The 21,140-nt window shown below is 43.7% G+C and overlaps 1 protein-coding gene across 6 annotated transcripts in view; it reads right to left on the bottom strand.

Annotated features, from left to right (window-relative positions):
- Positions 1–11,410, bottom strand: part of MARK3 (microtubule affinity regulating kinase 3) — a gene marked incomplete at its 5' end in the record, with an annotated part of 62,116 nt that extends 50,706 nt beyond the window's left edge. For all 6 annotated transcript variants that reach the window (XM_082000314.1, XM_082000313.1, XM_082000315.1 and 3 more), the window contains one exon: positions 11,360–11,410. In XM_082000314.1, the coding sequence (XP_081856440.1) occupies positions 11,360–11,410 (51 nt within the window). The remainder of the gene's footprint in view (positions 1–11,359) is intronic.
- Between the last annotated feature and the right edge of the window lie 9,730 nt (positions 11,411–21,140).

Below are 21,140 nucleotides of genomic sequence, written 5' to 3' on the forward strand. Positions count from 1 at the left end.
TGGAACTAGACCTTCCTGGCTGACAACCATCTGTATCTGACAGCCCACTGACCCTACTCTTTTTAGGAATTACTGCTTCCCATTCCCTTACCACACGTAATGACTTTCATTCCTGGTTCCTTACATGCCTGATCTCACATTTGGCGGAAATGAAATGCAGAGTGTCCTTACAGGCAGGTTACTAAGTATTCTTGATGACTGGCCCATCCTGCCCTATTTAATATTCTAGCAATCTTTATCCTAGTTTTCAGAAGCAGTAGTATACATTTCTTCCAAACCACTAATAAACGGCACAGGAACAAGCCCACACCCGTTACAAGATCCAGTAAAAATTCAATGCCTAATAACAATTAATTGTTCTCAATAATATCTCAAGACCTATAACAACTGGGTGTTTATCAATCAATAATTCTCAAGGAGAGGAAGGACCAGACCAGTTGCCCAGCTGAAGAAATTACTGAAGCCAGTGAAATTCTGTATCAACAATTACACTATTTTGCATGCCCTTAGTGCCAAGCTGGTGCTGGTTGTTCAGGCCATCTTCTTTACACTTGTATGTACTGGCACAGCAATGCCAATCCTCTATACTTCCCTAAATTTTGACTTCTAACAAACCTCGCAGCACACAATGCAGAGAAGTTCTCTGTCAGCTCCTTTGGTATCTTCAAGTGTCAAGTTATTCAGACCAGCTAGAAAAAAGCAGCAACTGCTGATGCTAGATGCTAATGTCCTCCTACATTGCTACCCGCAGCGATCAGTGACTGGGGTTTTCTGTATGGGGCCACAAGGATATTTCTTGGATACACTGGAAGAAGGCTCACTTTTAGTTCAAGTACAGCGTCCCAGGAATACAGCTATACTACTTACATCGCACTATATTGAGTTGATAACCTCAGTATATCAGGACTATTTAGACTATAGCCCTTTCACACCTGGGCATGTGGCACAGGCACACAAGCTGGCTTCAGGAAGAAGCCAGCCTGCCTCCAAGCAGGATTTAGGAGCTTAGGCTCTCAGCCGACAGATTCAACAAGCAGGCTGCTTTTGAACCACACAGCTGACTCTGACAACAGAGTATCTGCATCTGTGCTGTCTTGTGCTTGAACTAATAAACTGTGTCAGACCTGAGCTAGCTTATGAGGCAGTTGAGATGTGGACGTCAAGTACCCTGTATTCCCAAACCAGAGAACCCGGTGTACACGTTATTCAGAAGAGATCTTAGTTGTATCCTACTTTCATATAAACAATATTAGGTAAAAGAAAGATTGTTACACTAACAGATTCTATTCCACATAGTAAACCATCCCAGCTAATATCTTTGAGAACTTCACTGTCCTCTGTTGAGGAATGACTTCTTGTGTCCTATCATTTTTTTCATGCTTTCTAGTTTTGCACTTAAAGGGATGAATTAACAGCTGTGAACTTACTTGGACTAGTGTTGATAAATTTAACACAGTCTCCTTGTATGGAAGTTTGCATTTCCACCCTGACCCAAATTATTTCTTTTCAAGAATATGACCTTTTTCAGCTGTGGCTTCTGAATATCAAGCTGTGTGCTCCTAAGCAGTTCAGTTCTCTCCAATGGACTTTGTCATAGCTGTGTTTCACTCTGTAGAAATCCATCCATTTGCAAGTGTATTTAATTTGGACTTTATTTCACTTCACATAAGTAAATCTATCAGCAAGTCCTTCCTCTGTCAAATACAAATTATAATGAACAGAACACAAGCTTTCTAAAACCAGCAGAAAACAGCTTCCCAGTTACAACATGGATTTTCTTCTGCTTATCCTGGAAATGAAGGAAGAGGGCTTGGTAGCATACAGTACCAAAAGGCATAAACTCAAAACTGAGCAAAAGTGTTCCTCCCACCCAAATCATTCTCAAGAAGCCATGACAGGTAGATGGGAAGCTAAATGGTGTAGGCAAAGAGTAAAAAATAGATGGTCCAGGAAAAGTTCAAGTCAGGCACTGGCTTGTATAGCATTTGGCTGTACCCAGCTACTTCCCACAGCAGTTATTTCAGCAGCTACTTCGATGCAACAAAACTATCACCACAGATTAACAGCTCCAACCTCAACCCGGAGAAACAGCAATAGCATCCTCTGCTCTCTAAACGGAGATGCAGGTTATTTGTCTTTTCCCAGGCAACTCCTCAGATTCTGGCTCCCCCACCTCTTGACCACCAAAGATTCTGTTCTATTTCAGGCTTCTTTCCCAGGTCCACACTTACGTGACTTCAATAAGAAAGGGGGTTTGTCTTAAAAACGTAAGATTTAAAACAAGCATGTGCTTAGCTGTAGCAAGTTTCCATACGTTGCGGTAGGTAAGCTGCACCTCCTGGACATACATTCTCTGTATGGGTAACACTTGTTCATGACACTCACCATGGCTGAGGGATTCCCAAAAATACCTGTCTTCACACAAAGAAAGACCATTGTACTGCAGATGGGGAACTGAAGCAAGGAGACAGGATACTTTGTGCGGCTTCAGGCTAGCCAGAGTCACCATCTCTTTTAAAAGTCTCCTGACATCCAATCCTGACAAGAAGTCACTTTCTTCGATATCTTCGCACACATCAGGTTCCATTTCAAAAATTTTTGCATACTTTAAAGGTTTTGGGTTTCACATAGTAGGAGGGTTCTCTAAAAAAACTATTCCTTTTCAAGTCAGTAAGACAACCTCTCTCACAAAAAAAATGCATTCTCCTCCTCCTCCCCTCAGCCCCACCCTGGTATTACTCAACCCAGAAGGAAATGGAATAAACCATCTCCGTTTGTGAGAGACCTTACTGCAAGGGACGGAATGAGCCCAAGACCAACTAAATTTGGAACACAACACAAAACCCACCTTTTCGCAAAAGCCTTCCCCCAATGATGAGCCGACATCCTTTCATAGCCAGATAATGATTAGCATGAAGAGAAAGAAAAAAAAAGAAAAGAAAGTAAAAAGCAAATGAAGTATGAAGGTGTCAATAACTGAAATCTTTTTGGTAGATGCTAGCTTTATCCAGTATCTGTGTGATTAGAGATATCTAATATTCAGAGCATTAGAAACACACAGGGCAGAGGATGACTAGTATCAAAGTTCTTATACTGCTTAAGAAGGTGCCAACAGCTGAGAAAAACTTGGAAGAGACAGAATCCGATATCCATTCGAAGAGCTGAAAAACATTAAGAAATCAAAACGCTCAAGACTCGCAAAAATCCATGTTTATGCATCTCAAGCAGGAAGCTTTCCTTCTAAAACAAGGAACACACATGGTATTCCCACTTTTTAAAAGCATCTTCTCATCAGCCAAATGAACTAATAAAATCTAATCTTACAAAAGTCTCCAGGAATGTTTATTACCTTAGCTATTACCTCCTCTTTGTATGAAATACTACGAAGTGATATTATAGAATTTCTTGGAAAGCCGTCAGACCAGTAACAACCATGATAGCCTCACTCGATGCAGCATTTGTAATTGTAATAAAAAATTGTACTTAAAGCCTACCCCTTACAATGTTATTAAACTCAACATTCCAGGACATTATGAATATTTGTGACACTAAACTGCTTCATTCATTTATATGCTTGGGCACACAGCATATAAATACATAGTAATTTCTGGCTGTGCACTTCTCAGCAGCACTCTTATTTACAGAAAAACTTACGAAGGAACATATCATAGGTTTTTAAAAAAGCAAAAATATTTTAAATGAAACATGTGAAGAATACTTTCACTGCAGCCTTTCCTAACAATGTGTTGTATTTTATTTCCCATTTATCATTAACATCTTTAAGAACATACAGACTGCTGAGTACTACTCAGTGTAAGAGGAAAAAAGGTTAGCCCTAAAGATATTCACAGAGGCAGCATCTTATTGTACAGATATATCTGTGAAACAGCACAGCAGGGGATCCTGCGACTGCTGACAAAGGAATTCTACCGGAAAGTCAAAATACAGACTTACATTTCTGGCAACAATGAAGAGGTGTCATAGCAAACACTCAACCACAATTGTCTGTATACCAGTTTCTGCTCTGGGAATCCCTAAGTCATCATATATTATAATATATTACATTATTTTCCTGTATTATAAAATAGGAAGACATCAGGTGTACTGCCCTGTACATGTCCTGTTACTTGTCCTGATTTTACTTCCCTCCTACCACTGACCAGGGTACAACTCGGGACATGGAGTAAGGTGGATTTTGTCAGACCCAGTATGCCCATGCCGATGTTTGCATAACCAATTCTTTGGTTCCAGCACATTTAACTAAAAAGCAGGTTTTAGACTAGCTTGCTACATAACCAATCTTAAGGGTGAACAGTCATGGCTTCCATCCCATGAAATTTTAAATGCTGTCCACAAAGGACAAAAACTTCAGTGCATCAAGTCCTGTGTACAAGGTCCTTCAACAAGCCGGACTATAGGTAAAAGAAAAATACCCTGCAATGGGATCGGAAATTATGTATTTAGCAAACAATGTCATATATGATCAAAATAAGCAAGTGCTATGCAGTGAAGAGAACTGAAAAATGCAGACTCTCCCTTGCTTTGTGATTTCCATTAGTTACAAAGGAAAATGCTATCCAACATGGCACTGAAGTTATCAATCCATGAAGGCAGATTTATTCACTGACGTGTGGCACAGCCCTACCATTATGGATGCTGTGATTGAGTGGAACAACTGGGAGGGTCAGAACTCAGCAAGAGCGACAGACAGACCTTCTAGAAATACATTATAGCTGGTAAACGAGAGAAAAGAGTAATTTGGATGCTTCCACTGTCAAAAGGTGAAGAATTCACTGCGCAGTTCTCAGCCTACCACAGCACTCATTTATTTAACCAGTATGACAGTTCATGAAAGAGTAGCTAGTTTCATTAGGTCATATTTGTCAAACAACCAGTTTAAAGGGAGATCCTGGAGAGTAAATACAGTCTTCAGCACACATGGGCTACACCTCTTGACACACAACCCCAGTGTTCCCTAACCTCAGCGATGAGGGGGAAACAAAGGAAAAAACAGGAGTAACAGTCAGGACAAGGCAGCTACAGCTCAAACCAAGCACAGCAATACAACTACCCTGGGCAGTCTGATGGAGGTGGACAGCATGGGCTGACCTACAGGAGTCTTTCACTTGGCAGAGGGAGTATTGCTGCCCAAAGCAACACTTTCACGCTCACAGCTCTGGTCACAGACCAGCAGTGGGAAGAGCTAGTGACAACTGCACCATTGCCCTGAAGATCAGAGTGGGAGTGCACCTATAGCAAAACTGTAACAGCTTTCAGCGAAGGAAGGATGCTCCTCTTCATAGGCATACAGGATCTGGCTCAAGAGTCCTTTCCATGAATAACCACTACAGCCTCTGACAATGTATTTTACATCATTTGGTTCATATTCTATGCAGCATATGAAAGAGTGAATCTGTAATTCCATGATTAACACTGAACAACACGACAGTGAAGAAATCCTGCTTAAATAATCAAAAAGATAAGTCTGGTGCTGGTTAGAAAAGCTTTTTAAAAGCTCTTTTGTTGCTTCACATTATCAAGATCTGACATTCATCATATCTTTCCAGCCAAAGTTTCTTTACTGCTGATTAAAATGGATATTTATTGACATCAGCCTGGGGAATAATAGCTGAAGAGCCAACCATATTCTATTCTTCATCAACAATACTGCCAACTAAGTTGTTTCCAGAATCATCACTGTCAGTAATTACATGCTAAACAAAAAAAACCCTCGCAGTTGGTTTTCAAAGACCACACTGAGCTTGCAGATAGAAAACTTTGTTCAGGCTTTAACCCTGCAGGAACAAATTTTATTTGAAAGTTAATTTTTGTTTATATGTATATAGACACATACGGAGTTCAACAAGTTGCTGCTTTACAGGCCAAGAATTCTTCTTAACCCAAGGGTTTCATCCAGGAATCTGACTGGAGCGTATCACAGGTGTACTCAGTACCTTTGAGGTTTAAGAGCAGTAAGCATCTATGCGTCATATGTTCTAAAGATTTTTAGTGGCAGATGATCTCCACACTAAGCAGAGCCAACCCTGATATGCCATGAGCCTTAAAAAAAAAGTGACCTCCATTTTTGATCTGGCTGACATCCATGAGGCAGCATTACTTGACTCAGAAGAGGAGGAAGTTGCAGACACTTGCTACTTATATATCATACGAAATGGAGATCTGGAGAGACAAATGCCTCCACTCTTAGAATTCCTTTGACTTGAGTCACCTGAGATGTGCATTCAACATGAATATGTCTTTTGAGTAGAATTAAAATGGAGAATCGAGCAGGTAAGGATATCAGGTCAGGGGGTAAGAAAGCCTAGGAAGAAGTCTACAAAGTTTAGTGTACTGAACCCCATACTTCCTCTTGTTTATTTTCTTTCAATAATTTCTGTAGTTGTGTTCTGTTTTTCAGACTGCTACTTCTAAGGCCACAATTTAAGTAACATTCAGCAATGCTAATAAAACACATGAACTATGTCTAACTTTTTAACAACTTCTGGAGTAACGTCCTGTAGCGTAGTTTTTCTGAATTACTGAAATAATGTAATTAAAAAAAAAAGAGAGAGGGGAAAAAACAAAGTTCATTTCCAGGAGCAGAACACCACAATTTGGGAAAGGTGTACCACTGCAGTTATAGATCTCCGTTTGTAGTTGTGGCACAAGTCAAGTTATCTTATCCCTATGGTGCTGTGCTATGACTGGATTAAATCAAACCAAAGCAAAAATAGTATGAAGCATTTCTAGCCTTCCCCCACCCTGAACTGGACATTCTCATCCTCTCCTCTGTGTCAGTATTTGCAGCCACACAGAATGGGCATAAACTCACTTTTATTAAGGATTAATTCCAGTCAGATCAGAGAGCTGACCAGACTCGTCGTACAGCCCCACAGTAATTAGTGCTGGCACGAACCACAGGTGGGGAGAGGCAGCCAAGGCTGACTCCCCCAACAGACTCCTATCAGTTCGAGCTGACAGCGAAACCAAATGATGAAACGATACGGCACAGACTGCTTAGCAGAGCTGAAGACGAAAACTTCTCACTTCAAAATGCGAAAATACTAGCAGTCAGTGGCTGACTTACAATGCCACACAACCTAATCAGGTATTTTCTGAGTACAAACACAGCACCCGGACCCATCAGGCATCCCAGAAATGCACAAAAAGCACCTTCCTGCTCTGTGAAAATTTGGAATTAAAAAATATATCCCAGATGAATTCCTAAAACATAGTTCATTTCTAGTTATTTTGCCACCTGCACCTAATTTAGTTCAAACCAGAACATTTATGACAACTGGTGAAAAATATGGAAGAACGTAGATGGTCCCTGTAAGAAGAAAATCTATCAGAACTCCTGGCCACAGGCACGCTTCCCTCCTCATCCCCTTCTCTAAAACAACAACCAGGATTTCATGCTACGGAAGAAAGCATTCCGATTACAGATCTATTTGTAATAGGAGAAGACTGATAAATAATATATAGAATAATGCGGGCTTGCATATTGTCTGCAAATGCTCTAATGCATTTCATAGCTAATCGGTAATAAATCAAGAGGTAGTGCACTAACCTTCACGGCACTAACTTTATCTTAAAAGTAAATTTTGGAACCTAACCCTGGATTTACTAAACCTTTTTCAATTAAAAAAATAATTAAATGAGATACTTTTGCTGCACAGAATCCTTTTGTATAGGCTTGTACAAGCACAGTTGCCATCACACTGGCATTTTTCAGTAGGAAATTTTTCACATTAGGCACAGTCATGGAGATAAGAGTATATTTTAGTCTCGCTTTTCCTCAAATTACTTAATTTTTTAATTCAGATTGGTTGGCAGTACTAACACATTCAAAACAGTTACTTTTTTTCCCCCATCAGAAACACAGATGTGCAATGGACACACAGGTTCGAATTAAACTGTTTAGTCTAATATTTTTGTTTTCTATTTCATGCTCTTAAAAAAAAAAATCTACGAACCTCTATACCACCTGTATTTCCCTGTTTCTACCTACAGTTCTCGATCATCTTGCCACTCTTTGGGAATTTTGTTAATGAGTATTTGTCCTACTCACCACAATCTCGTTTCTTCTGCTCCTATTTCTTTGTCAATGGTTGTCCTCCATCCTGCCATATGCACATTCCTCTGTGCCTCCTCTTATCTTTTGTTTTCCACCATCTACCTTCCTTTCCCATCATGTTTCCACACTCTTTCCTCCTCCATCTTCTCTCCCTTCCTCCTCAGCACTAGTAAAACAAGTTTACTCATTCTTCTGTCACCTACAGGTCCTTTGTCTGCATCTACCTTGTCTCCCAGTTTTGGATGAAGGAGGTCTCTGCTGCCTCTGTTGCTTTTCCTCCCACATGCAGGATATAATTCTGTCTTCTGTAGAAGACAGAAAAGATCCGATCCTCTCATTCACTTCTGTCCCCAGAGCAGTTGTCAGCCATTACTGCACAAGACACGGCCAGCAAGGAGCTGCTCTACCTTTGCGGTGAGAAGCCAGCTCATCACAGGCCAACAGCCAGCTTCCAACTGTCCAAGTGTGAAGTTCCTATGATCACAGATCATCTGGGATGCCTTTCCTCCCAAAACCAGGTGACTCGGAGCCAAATTCTTTAATCTCAAAGGCACCAAATGCTTGATAGCTGTCAGTAGCTTTTGGGGAAAGTCACTGTGACAGTATTTCCACTTCAGCAGTACATGCATGAAGTGTCTCGATAAGAAGTGGTATACACTGCCTTAAAATAAAAAAAAATCCAGTACTGACAATTAGACCTTGTCTATTCAACAGGATTTACCAACCACAAAACGTGGTAAACTGCAAGCATAGACAATGATAATTTACGCTCACCGTCATTCTGGAGGCTAACTTCATTTTCAAAACTGCAAGTATAGGCATGGATAAGCGATGATCAGCATGCTTCAACCAGATTCAACACCAGCCAAACCTTTGTCAGCAGTGGTAACCTTCCAAGTAGAGGAAAGGCATTAAGGGGGTCCACAACCATGGCCCAAAGGCTGGCTGAATACCTTGGCACCTCTTAAACCTCTTCCCACCTGAGCTTCAAAGAGTCCTATAAATATTAACTAATTAGACTTCTCTTATGTGAAAGAGAATCAAGGGCTCAGTTTACCTGCCAACACAATACACCTAGCTTTAAAGGTGGAAGAACAGCTAGTTTAAGTATCAAAATCATCACTTTTGGTATTAAAAAAGAGACCTGGCATTGACAGCTGTACTGGTAATTCAGACAGACTAAATGTCAGATTTAAATTTAATTTTAGGCAAGGCTGAACAGAATGCATTTTCGTGAATTTCTGCGATAGCTGATGGGCAGAACATGAGACAGTTTCTTGAGGGATACAGTATTGTACTGAGGGGGTTGGTTCAATGAATTCAGTGATTATTCGGATTAATCACTCCCTGTCAATATCAATACCTACAGGTATTTCTGTGGTCACCAGCCCAGATTACAGCACTTGAAAGATATGCCTTAATCTAAACCTAAGGCAATTCATCTGCAAGCAAGACAATCCCCGTATGTTAAATTATGAAGATTACTAAAGAAAAGTGCTAGACCAATACACTGAAGTGAGAACAAGGTGCCCTAAGTGGAAGACATGTAAAAAAATCTAACTTCAAGTGCTAGAGCACACAGCTTGTGAATAATGTATTTCCTCGAGCACATACTAAGTCTTTCCACCGTTAAGTTATCCATAGTAGAGTTTGAATTAATTACATTAGAGAACCTGATCTGAACACTTTCCAAAATGATTTACTGGGTGGCCTCCACGCATATACGTGGAGCTTGAAAACATCAGTCAGATTTGCTTATAGACTAAAACAATTATCTGAATAAACTTTGTGTAGTATTTTGTAGAGTATGCTACAACTTCAACTCTCCCCATGGCATAGGAAGGGCCGCATAATATTTTAATTATTTTCTTCCACAAGGCAGGAAGCTCATTGAGATTTTACAACCAAATATGCTTAGTTGGCTTTTTGCTCAATACAGCCCTTAGCCTGCAGGTTGCATCTAGTGCTAAAACAAAGATCACAGAAGTTAGAAGTGCCTATTATGTCAATAAAATCTAAATCCCTAGTAATGCAGTAATTGTTCCACGCAGCATGTTTTCTAACGCTTTGTCTGGTCTTGTTCTAAACAGCGGGGCTACCATCATTTTTCTTGGACTGTTTATGGTCTGGAACAATCCAACAGTTTTTCCTGATCTTTAACCGAAGTTTCCACTTTTTATGCCAGTCCAAAACATAAGCAGCCCTCGCAAAAAAAGCCTCCTCTGTCAAGCCTAGCATCCGTCTTCTAAAGAATATCAGATAGCCTTTACAGAAAGCTGAATACAAAGTTCGCTGATCGACTCCTTTTAGACTACAGGGAGTGACAACTCCCTACTGTTTATCATTTGGGGACATGTCAGAGCCTATGCAGAAAAAGGGTTAGAGGGGGTACACCGCAATTAACTAAGTTTTAACTGAAAAGATAGGAACTGCAGTTCCTCTCTGCAGAAAGGGAGTCTCCTATTGAGCTTCGCTTGTGGCTATCTGCTCATATGGTAGGGCCACTTTTTTTTTTCCTCCTTTAGCGTACGACCTGTACGACTGTTAATACAGTGTTTGCCTCAATCTTGTAAATAAAGTATCAATTCCTTAATCTTTGTTAAGAGGGGGAAAAAAAAAGGAAAACGGGGGGGGACGAGGGGGGGGGGAACGGACACGACACGACAACAGGCTCCCTCATCTGCAAGAAAATTCCAATAAAGAAACCCTTTTAATGTCATCTGAACAGGTGACTAGTCTAATAGCGTCATTATCATCGAGAACCTTGCAAATTAATCAGGGAAGAGGCCTATTATGTAGGTCACCTAGCCCACCCCTACCAAAGCTGAATGACTCCCATCTGTTTACCAGAGGTTTATTCGGCTGCTTTAAGCAGTAAGTATGCATATTAGGAGAAGAGAGCAATCCACCAGGACCCCTTCCCCACCGCGGATCCCTTCTGTTCCCCGTTACCAACATGACAAACCCGATCCTCGCCCCCGAGAGATACTGGAATAGAGCGGCAGAGAGGGGACGCGGGGTTTGGCGGAGGGATGCCCGCAAATGCTACTAAAATAAGCGAACCGTGGTGTGAGGGCGTTAAAAAACAATTGATTTAAAATATATCGGTAATTTGGGGACAGCACAAGCGGCAAGAGGCTAAGGACAGCCCTCCGCAGGGAGATGTCCCCCCCGGCTGGCCGGCCCCGGTGCCCCCGGCCGCGCCCCGGGCCGGCGGTCCCCGAACGAACGGCGCCGGGGGAGGGTGCGCGGGCCGGTCCCCCCGCGGCCGGCGGTACTCACGTTCTCGGTGTCGCGCTCGTTCACCGTGGGCAATGGAGTCCGAGTGGACATTTTACTTCACTCGGCCGGCCGCGCTGCCCCCGACGGCGGCGCGCACACACACACACACGGGCCCCCGGGCCGGGCTGCGCGTCTGCTCGGAGATGGTGGTCGCAGGGAGCCACCATGAAGGACGAGGTGGCTGGCGGGGGGCGGCGTCGCGTCAATGCCCCCCACCCTCCGGCGGCGCCCCACGCCCGAGCTAGATCGCCCTCAGGGAGCGGAGCGGCCTCGCCCCCTCCGAGTCCTCCGGGCTCATCCTACAGCCAGGCCGGGGTCCGCGGGGGTCAGCAGCGGGGAGCGAGGAGCTGCCTCATCAAGCGCGGCGGGATGGAGCCGGGGAAAGGCAGGCGGCGAGGGAGCAGCTCCGGGGGGGGAACCGCAAGGCGGGCGGGCGGGGAGAAGGCAGCAGCGGGGCGCCGCGCACCCCGGCTCCTCTCGCCAGCCACCCTCCGCCGCAGCCGGGGCACGGCGGCTAGCGCAGGCCCGCTGCCGAGGGGGCTCCCCTCTCCTTCCCCCGCCGCGGCCCCGCCTCACCGGGCCGCCGCTCGCATCCCGGCCCGCCTCTACCCGCCCGCCTCAGGCTCCGAGAAGGCCAGCACCTCGCGGAGCTGCGGCCCGGCTGGGGAAGCTGCCTGCCCGCCGGACGCCCGCCTGCCTGCCCCCCACCCCTCAGCCGCTCCCGGACGAGCCAAGATGGCCGCCCGGCTTCCTCCGCGCCGAGCCCAGCTCCGACATGAACCGGAAGGGCCCGCCCCCCGCCCGGCCGCGCCGGGGAGGCCGGCGCCGGCGGCCTGTTGCTAGGGGCCGCGGCCGGGCGGGGCGCGGGGCCGGGCCGGTCTCTGCGTGGTGTGCCGGCCCCTCGCCGTCTACCGGGGATCGGTCAGCGGGAGCCCGGCCCGGCCCCGGGCCCAGCCGCCCTTCGCCCCCCGGAGCGGCGCGGCCTGGAGCGGGGGGGTCTCCCCTAAACAGGCCCTCGGGGAGCTGCGGGACCCCCGGGAAGGGCGGGACAGGAGAAACGATGTGAACTGGGGCGGGGAGCTCAGGTGTCGGGGAGCAGTGTGGGGGAGAGGGGATGAAGCCGCGGAGGGTGGCTGGAGGAGTGGCAGCATCTCCTCCTTGGGGTGCCAGGAGCAGGAACCGTAACGAGCATGTGTAATCCAGAAACGTGTCAGCTGTACAGCCGTGTTGGGTCCTCGGGTGTTCTTCTGCCACAGCATGCCCTCCCTTTTCTTGGACTTCGCCAGCCCAAACGATGGTGTGTGATGAAGAAGGCTGCCCGCGCATGGGGATCTGGCCTTGGCAGATCTCGCCTGGAGCAGTCGGGTGCCCATACAGCGTTACGGCCCTGCGTTTTCATACCAACTTGATGCTTCATTCATTTGGTGGAGGAGAATGGAAACCTGGGCTAGCAAAACACAGTGTATATTCAGTATATTAATGGTTTGGAAACAAATCTATTTCTGTTTGTTACAGAGAAAATGTGAACCTCTGTAGAAAAAAAAAATGCTAGATCTGGTGGGATTTGTAGAAACTTGGCATCTCTGGGGATCTGGCAGTCTAGTAATAACATTTTGTCTTTTTAAAGCATAATTTATCTGACAAACTTTATGCCTCTCATAAATATTTACCAGCTTAGCCTTGAAATCCATCCTACAATGTAGGTAATACTTTCCTCACTTTTAAAGACATGGGGAAGGAAAGATAGCCTTTGGACACTACCTAATAAATGAGTCGTTTGTGTGTTACTTCATCATCAGGGCTACAAAATGCTCTACAACACCTGACCTGCAGAAGGAGAAACCCAGTAGATTTGCCTGGCATCTTCCTTCCTCACTCTCAACTTAAGCTAATGGCTTGCTTTTTGTCAACGACAGGAATTTTGGATTTGAATGCTCACCTTTTGTGCAAATGATCTGTATTTCTGTGCGTACATACGTGTGCGTATGTGCTCAGACGGTACGTACTCATGGCACAGCCAGTCCCTCTGGGTAGCAGGCAGGACCCTTTGCACGGAGAAGGGAGTGGGAGTTGCCTCTATCTGGTTTGCCAAGGTCAGTCACGAAGTCTGAAGCAAAGCCAGGAAAATTATCCAGATCTCCTGACTCTCTGCTTTTGCCACAGGGCTGCTGCTTCATCTTTTTCTTTTCGTTTGCCAGTGGAATATGTTCTTTAAAACGTCTTTGTAAAAAATGGTAATTGACTTATGACAGAGTCAGAAAAAAGGCTAAAAAATACAGAGGTTTACTTGGGTTGTTAACAAGACTAATGCGCTCACCCTGCACTCGTGGGTACTCCAGCTAGCATGAGAAGGCTGAACTGCAGGCGCTGGAGCAGGGAATGATTCGCAGAGTGTGAGCAGCACGCTGAGCTCAGTAGTGCTGTTTGCACCTACGGGTTTACCTGTCCTGAGCCTTGGCAAAACGGAGATCTGTGGAAGTTCTGTGCACAGGCGTGAAGAGGTATTAAAGGACGCGTACTTGCATTGCTGTTCAATAGGAGCAGGAGTCACTCGGATAAAATCTGAGCTCCACAATAGTGCATAGTTAGGTGAAAATCCTAGGCCTGCTGATGCAATAGGAGTTCTGCTATCGCCCTCAATAAAGCCTGCCCTTAATACTTGCAGTCCAAATAAAAAGGGTCTGGGGTGGGGATGCAAGGGGAAGGGAAGTTGTGGGGGAAGAAATGTTTGTGTCTTTGAGTCATGTTTCTGATTGGCAAAGAGATTTTGAAATAAGAACTTTTGAAGAAAATGCTTGAGACCACAAAAATAACAGCAGCTGATTTTGCTGTTTTATTGCCAATAAATGGCAACATTGATTAGTCCTGGTTTTTCCGTGTAGCAAAACTTGCACAGGGAATGACAAACCGCATAGCAGCTACTTTCTTTTATATGTCATTGTTGCTGTATTCTGTTTCTCCCATTTAAACAGATGAATTCATTTCAAAGTGTATTCATTTTCTTCTTAGAAATTGGGCCATAGTCAAAAAAACGATTGCATGGGTTTCCTATTTCTTTGTTGTCTATAAATATTCTGCATATTATCAGATACTACTTAAGATGGATTCACAAGTCAGAAGGTGATTTTTTTTCCTATTTAAAGGCTGTGAAAACTCAGAAAACAGTCTGATAATCAAATTGTGCTTTCTGTTCCTTGTGCTATCACTAGTGATAGTGACAGTGATTTTGTAAGTGGGACTTAGATGACAATGTTTGTGTGTTATCCAGAGTAGGCTGCAGCTTGTGCTTTAAGCTGTACTGGCAACAGTGCCAGCAGTTATAAAAACTTGTTTTTGCCGGTAGAGTTGGAGAATATGACTCAAAGACACACAGGAAGCAGATCTGCTAGTTAAGGTGTCTTTTTTATGTCACTCTTTTGGCTGTCACCACACACAGAAAACCAAAGAAAACAATATGATACAAAACAACATCATTTTGTTGAAGAATTTAGATTTTTTTTTTCTTCTGGACATTAAAAGTCACGCTAAGAATCTCTTAACACGGCACTGCACTGCACAGAGTAGACCCTAACTTTAACAGCATTTGTGCTCAGAGCAAAAAGTGGTGGAATTTATTACAATTGCTGGACAAAACATAAGGATTGCTTTTGATGTATTTGAATGCACAGGTTTTGAGTCTTAATTCTGGAAGAAGGATTGCAAATGCAGAACTGGCTGAAGAAATGTCTGTTCCTCTCACCTCACTTTAAAGGCTGCGAACTGAAAGACATCAGTTGGTAGAGGCAAGTAGAGAATCAGCTAATGTAATTGTTATAGCTGGCTTGTTGTGCACTACAGCTGTGACAGTATACACCAGATGGGAATCTGACCAAATATTAAATCATTTTAGTTTATACAAAAACATCAGTTTAGACTTTTTGGTGTTTCTTTAAGCCTTTGCAAAACACATTTTAAAATGTGTTACATCCATAGGGATGTAAGCAGTATTATTCATCCTCTTTCTGATGCCTTATTGGGTTTTTTTTCTTGTAGAAATTGTAAGATAATCCCATGCAGTGGAAGATTTCCAGCGCTGTTTCATCATCAGTTTTGCCTTTAAAACTAAAATCATTACCTGTGTTTGAAATCATTATTTGGATTTGTTTTTAAAATTTTAACTTCCAAAGAATACATAATCTTAACAGTGTTTTATAGTAGGAAGAAGTGTGTGATTTTGAAAATGGCGATGACAAAGGACTGATTACTGCCTGCAGCATGAATCAACAGTCCATGCTCAATTATAATGTCCAAGTGCAACCCACTGCAAGGCAAGGGTGAAATGTGTTTTTGACAGCAGAGAAAACAATGGAAACAGAAAAGATCTTCCTCCTTGACTTAATCTCTGTCAGAGAATGAGATCTGAAAGGTGGGATAAGTTTTTCTGTGTGTTAACTTCTTCCTTTGGTCCATGCCCATTTAACTTCGGAACTCACCTTTCCATACAGGAGATGAGCAAGTCCCTAGGGACAGCAGAGTGGCCGTGGCAATGCAACTGCTGTGCCTTCCTCAGGAGTCAGAGAGGTTCAGGCACTGGGCTGTGACTGTGAGAAAATGGGAGCAAACTGTGGTGGTTCCTGGACTGCACGGCTCATTTAATTCCTTACCTGCAAGGCCAAGTGCACTGTCCTTTGCCTGCAGAGCCATATGGCATGGTGCATGAGACGTGAACTTTTGTGACGGGATGCTATCAAGTGCCTGGACTGCACTATTTCCTCCACCGTTTGACGCAAATGGCTATACGAATCATAGGCTCTGGGACAGAATTGCATGGCTCCGGAGAGATGGGTGAGAGCATTGCTCTTATGGGTTGGCACAAGATCAGTGTTTAGAAAAGGGAGAGAATTGAAAGTACCTCCTTAGCTTTCCATAAACCTGACACCTTGTGAGTTACAAAGGAGGTGCAAAGGACAAGTAGCCAGTTGGCGGTGATGCTGGTGCTGAATTTGACTGGATGTTTGAAGCTAAAATAGGTGTTTTATAACAAGCCTCTTCCATTCCTACTAGCGCATGACCCCAACGGAGCTGCATCTTAAACATAAATCCTTTCGGATGCTTTGCCATCTGAGTCAGGCATGTTACTGTTCCTCCTACGCCGTTTCCTGTGTGGTTGGTACTGAATCAAAGACTCCATTCACAATGATGGGAAAAGAATAGATGATTCTAGCACATGTAATGTTTTCAAGCGCAAATTAATAATTGGTGTACCCAAGCATTAGTGGGAAGTAATTGTTTTGTAGAGATAAGATAAATTCAAGGGGTTTTGGGCACAGGTTATCTAAAAATGGTATAGCCCACGCTTGTTTGAAAAGGAACATCTAAAATTGTTGATGGGCTAATGGAAAGTACATGGCTCAGCTGAAATTCCCAGGGCCCACGATAAGCCCCAAGAGCTGGGTTTTGCTTGGAGAGACGTGCCAAGGAGTTGTTAGACAGACCTTCCTTCTCCATCTCTAATCCCAGAGCATCTAGCATCCAACCTGAAGCTCCCACTTGTAATAACCATTTGCATCGTCAGTCATCAGCGGAGCCTGTCAGCTGCCATCCCTGTTGGTTATACCCTTCCCTGCTCTTCCCTGAGAAGAATCATTTATTCTCCAGAGACCTCCACACGTGTCTACGCAGACAGCTCAGTGTACACTCAAACCACTTGTAAGTCCACCCTGTTCTGCGTGCATTCAGGTCCAGGCTTGGGCTGAGCCCCAGTGGTCTCTGAAGGCACCTCAGATGAAGGTCCAGGTTCTTGCTAATGCGATCTCCAAAGCATTGGCAGAACCAAAACCTGAAGTCTCTCTGTGTGGATTTCTCTAAAGTAACTTATGTTTGATTTAGATTGTATCTTTCAGGAAAACCAAGGTTAATCTTCATTTAAATATTGCCAGAGGCAAAGGATCCTTGTCCAGGAAAACTGTCCATGTGATTGCTCACCGTTAGAAACATTTGCTGCTACTCTGGATACGCCTAGTGACAGCTTCCAAGTACTGGATCTCTCCTGTTTGTCTGATCAAAATTTTACTCCCAACCAGGATTCAGCTTACCCCACATCTCTTTATGGGACCAGAGAAATTGAAATCCTGGGGTCTGTGACCACTTTGTAAGCACTATCATGCATGTTTTTTTGAACATGGTATTCCAGCTGTAACAACACAAAACCCAAATACAGACATGATAAAACTCATTTTGCTGATGCCACAGCCAAAGAACCCGTTTAGCACTCTCATATACTATAACTCTGAACTCTGGAAACTCATGTTCAGCTGTGACTCATGTGCCTTGTTCAGTAGCTCTGACCCTTCCCCTCCACATGCATATCTCCTATCTTGAAACTATGCTCTATTATTCCTACAGGTATGATTTTTAACTTTGGTCGTACTCAAATGTGTATCGTTCACCTGAACGCAATTTTGCAAACTGGTTTTCTCTGCACCAGTGACACATCCTTTAATTTCCACCTCTTCTCTCTGTCTTGGTGTCATTTGCAAAGCTTATCAGGAATCCTTTCATTTCTTAACAGTCCTTGATAAAATATCAATTGGTGCAGATGAAGAACTGATTGTGCAGGGTTACAGGACCATATTGCATTTTTCTGCTGTTAAAAAATTGTTGGTAAGTAGTTGCCACCTTGAAAATTTACACAATGCACTGGCTGTCCCAGAGTGGGAAAGGGCTAGAGGGAAAATAAGCAATTCTGAGAAAAAACATTTGATTTCTGCCAGTGAGCAAAGGGAAGGGGTGCAGGGCCTGAGGGCTCAGTAAATGGTTGGAATGGGACACTGAGCCACATGTCCCAGGGTGGCACCCAGGGAGCAGTGCCTGCTGCCCGCGGTGCCCCGAGCACCCTTCCAGGAACACCACGGTGATGTTTAAGGGATGATTAGTTAGACAATCATTTTATATGTGTCACGTTGGGTTTGTATTGTTCCGGTTTCTTAATCAACATGTCCTGCTGCAACAAGTTGAAGGCCTTAAAGAAGTGCACGTATTTTACATCAGCATCATTCCATTTATCACTCAATCTTGCAATCTCCTCAGTGAAAGATAACAAGTCAGTTTGAAAGGGTCTCTTCCCATAAACTTCTGTTGATTGGCATTAATTATATTTCCCTCCCTTAATTCTTTGTTAATCTAGATCCATATGAGTCATTCCATTATACTGCTGGGACTCGTGTCAGGAGACAGGCCTATAAATACTTAGATCTTTCTCTCTACATTTTCCAAAAACTTTCCCAACATCTGCTTTCCTTTGGAGCTTCCCCACTGCCCAGAAAGTTACTGGAGATCACATGCATCTGTAGTGCTGTGCTTATGTCTTGGAGAAGAGATCCCTGATAGTCACCCTGATAAAGCCAGCCACGTTATATATTCTACTGAAACAAGGGGGTTTTGAACAATGAATTAACTCTATAATCCTAAGAAACCTTTGCAAAAGCATGGGAAGAAATACTTAATTTGCGTGTTTATTTTGAGTTTCTATATTGCAACCTAGCACTATGACTACAAAGGGTCTTTTTTAAATGCATGGATGATTCTCAAAAAAGATTTATAGAAGACCAGCCAGAGGGATACATGACACAGATGGGTTTTGTGTATGGTCCCCAGCATGGTACTTCACAGCAGCTTTGGTCTTCTAGTGTTAAAGCACCTTTGGCCTTCCATTCTCCTCAATGACAGCAAGCCAGGAGATGAAGAAACAGACCCATACTTACTACTGCTACATTAGATGTGTAATAACATCATCACCTTTTTTGGTTTTTTTTGGTTTGTTTCAGAACATCAAGGAGATGACAAATACATAAGTTGTTTGGGCTTGTTTTGTAGGAAAAGATGAGCTGCTGATATGAAAATACCTGCTAGAAGGTCAACAGTTTCAAATTGAATTGGAAAAATATCACATTAATGCTGTTGGCCCAATCCTGATTAGAACTCACATCACACAAGAACACAAAACCACTTTTAGAGAGAGAGAGAATGTTTTATCATCTAAGCACAGGACAGTTTTCAAGATGCATAGAAGAACAAAATGAATTAGAAGGAACATTTTAATATTATCAAAATAAAAAGCAGGAATTAGGAATACCATCATTTCAAACACATACAAATAATAAACTCAAGTCCTGTATTTATCTGAACAGGTATGTGAAGTTGTTGGTGAGGGCCAGGTTCCCCCCAGCTGTCCCAGCAGCGAGCCTGGCCAGCGCTCCCCGGCAGGGAGGGCATGCTCCCAGCTCAGGCTTTGGAGGAACAGGACACCTTTGTCCCAAAATAGTCAGGGCACTGGCTCTTCCTCCCAGCCAAGAGTGCCAGGCACAGCTTAGCCTTTTTTCACTGGTGACAATAAAAGTCTTGGGATTAGGTCTGCGGTCTGTACGAATCACATAGCTCTGTATGACATGCTTGAAGTACCTGTCACTATATAAACCTAATAAATGAATAGTCCCTTTTGGCAGTGAAGTCCATGCATGCTGTAGGTATTCTTTGTGGAGAAATTCAGCCTGTGGCGTACAGCTGAAGAGTTTTCTCCGTGTATCATGGAGTTTCCCTTTGAATAGCTTGCACTGATTTTCTTTTCACACATTATACAGCATCCCATGATTTACACACAAACATGTGACTACAACTATATTACCTTAATTACCATTCATTGCTCTTCTTCCCTTTTGCCCTTCCCTGTTTCAGCCTGGTACTTCTCCTGGGACTTGTTGGACCAAAGTCTCCTTTTACCATTCACAAAAATACTGTCAGAGCAGCCGCAGCTGCGAGCTGCTGGGAGCAGGGCAGGCGGGGAGCCCCAGGGACCCTCTTGCCGGGGGAGTGCTGCTTTTGGGGTGCTTTGCACCTCTCCCCTGCCCTCAATGAATGCCCATTTTGCCACCTACCTCCTCCCTGGCCTCTTTGCTCGTCTGGCAACAGAACGATAAGTTTTGCTGGCAGGGTTTACTCTTGCAAACATAGGATCCCGTTGAGCTAATAAATACTTCCCGTCATTGCCTAAGGTTGCCAACAGTAACATTCCCTTCCCCATTTATAGCCAATGCTGAATATGGTGTTGGTACTATTAACACCTTTAACGTTTCTCCCATTAATGTTTTCTGCCCATAAAAGGGTTTTCATATTTTCTGTTGGTTCTGGTTTTATTTTCTTTTGTGGCTACTGAAGCTTAAGCCACCTGAACTTTGGGAGCCTTTTAAATTTGTTATAAAACTTTCACAGTAATTATAAATTTTTCAAGCTGATTTTGAAAAGCAATATAATATTGGAGAGAAATGCAGGGGTATGACTTTGAATGCTTTAGAAACCTTTTATACTTACCCTTTTTTTCAGTAGCAAGATGGAAAAAAGGAAAAGAGAACCAAAACACCCATGAAAAAGAGCCACCAATAATTTTATTATAAACCTTTTCTAAGACTTGTTGAGCAAAGGAAAGATTCCTCCCTTTGGAAGCCAGCAGAATGGGGAGGACTTTGCAGATTTTTAGAAATTCGGTAAATGCTTGCTCCGATTTTTCAAACAGGTCTTCCTGAAAGCAGTTTTGTGTGTCTACATTAGCAGATGAAATGGTTTCAACCCCGGTAAGAAGGGAGCTGGGGGCCGTGCTGTTTCCTGCTGCCTTGCCCCAGGAGGGGAAGGGAAGGACAGTGTCAGAGGGGCCGGGGCTGGGTGGGCTGCTGGAGACTTTTGGGGGGAGAAGAGGAAAGGAACACACCTGCAGGACATGAAGGAAGGTCTGGTAGACTGGAAAAGCACA

This window comes from Phaethon aethereus, assembly GCF_964289735.1.
Source record: "Phaethon aethereus genome assembly, chromosome: 5".
In the NCBI taxonomy this organism is placed as follows: domain Eukaryota; kingdom Metazoa; phylum Chordata; class Aves; order Phaethontiformes; family Phaethontidae; genus Phaethon; species Phaethon aethereus.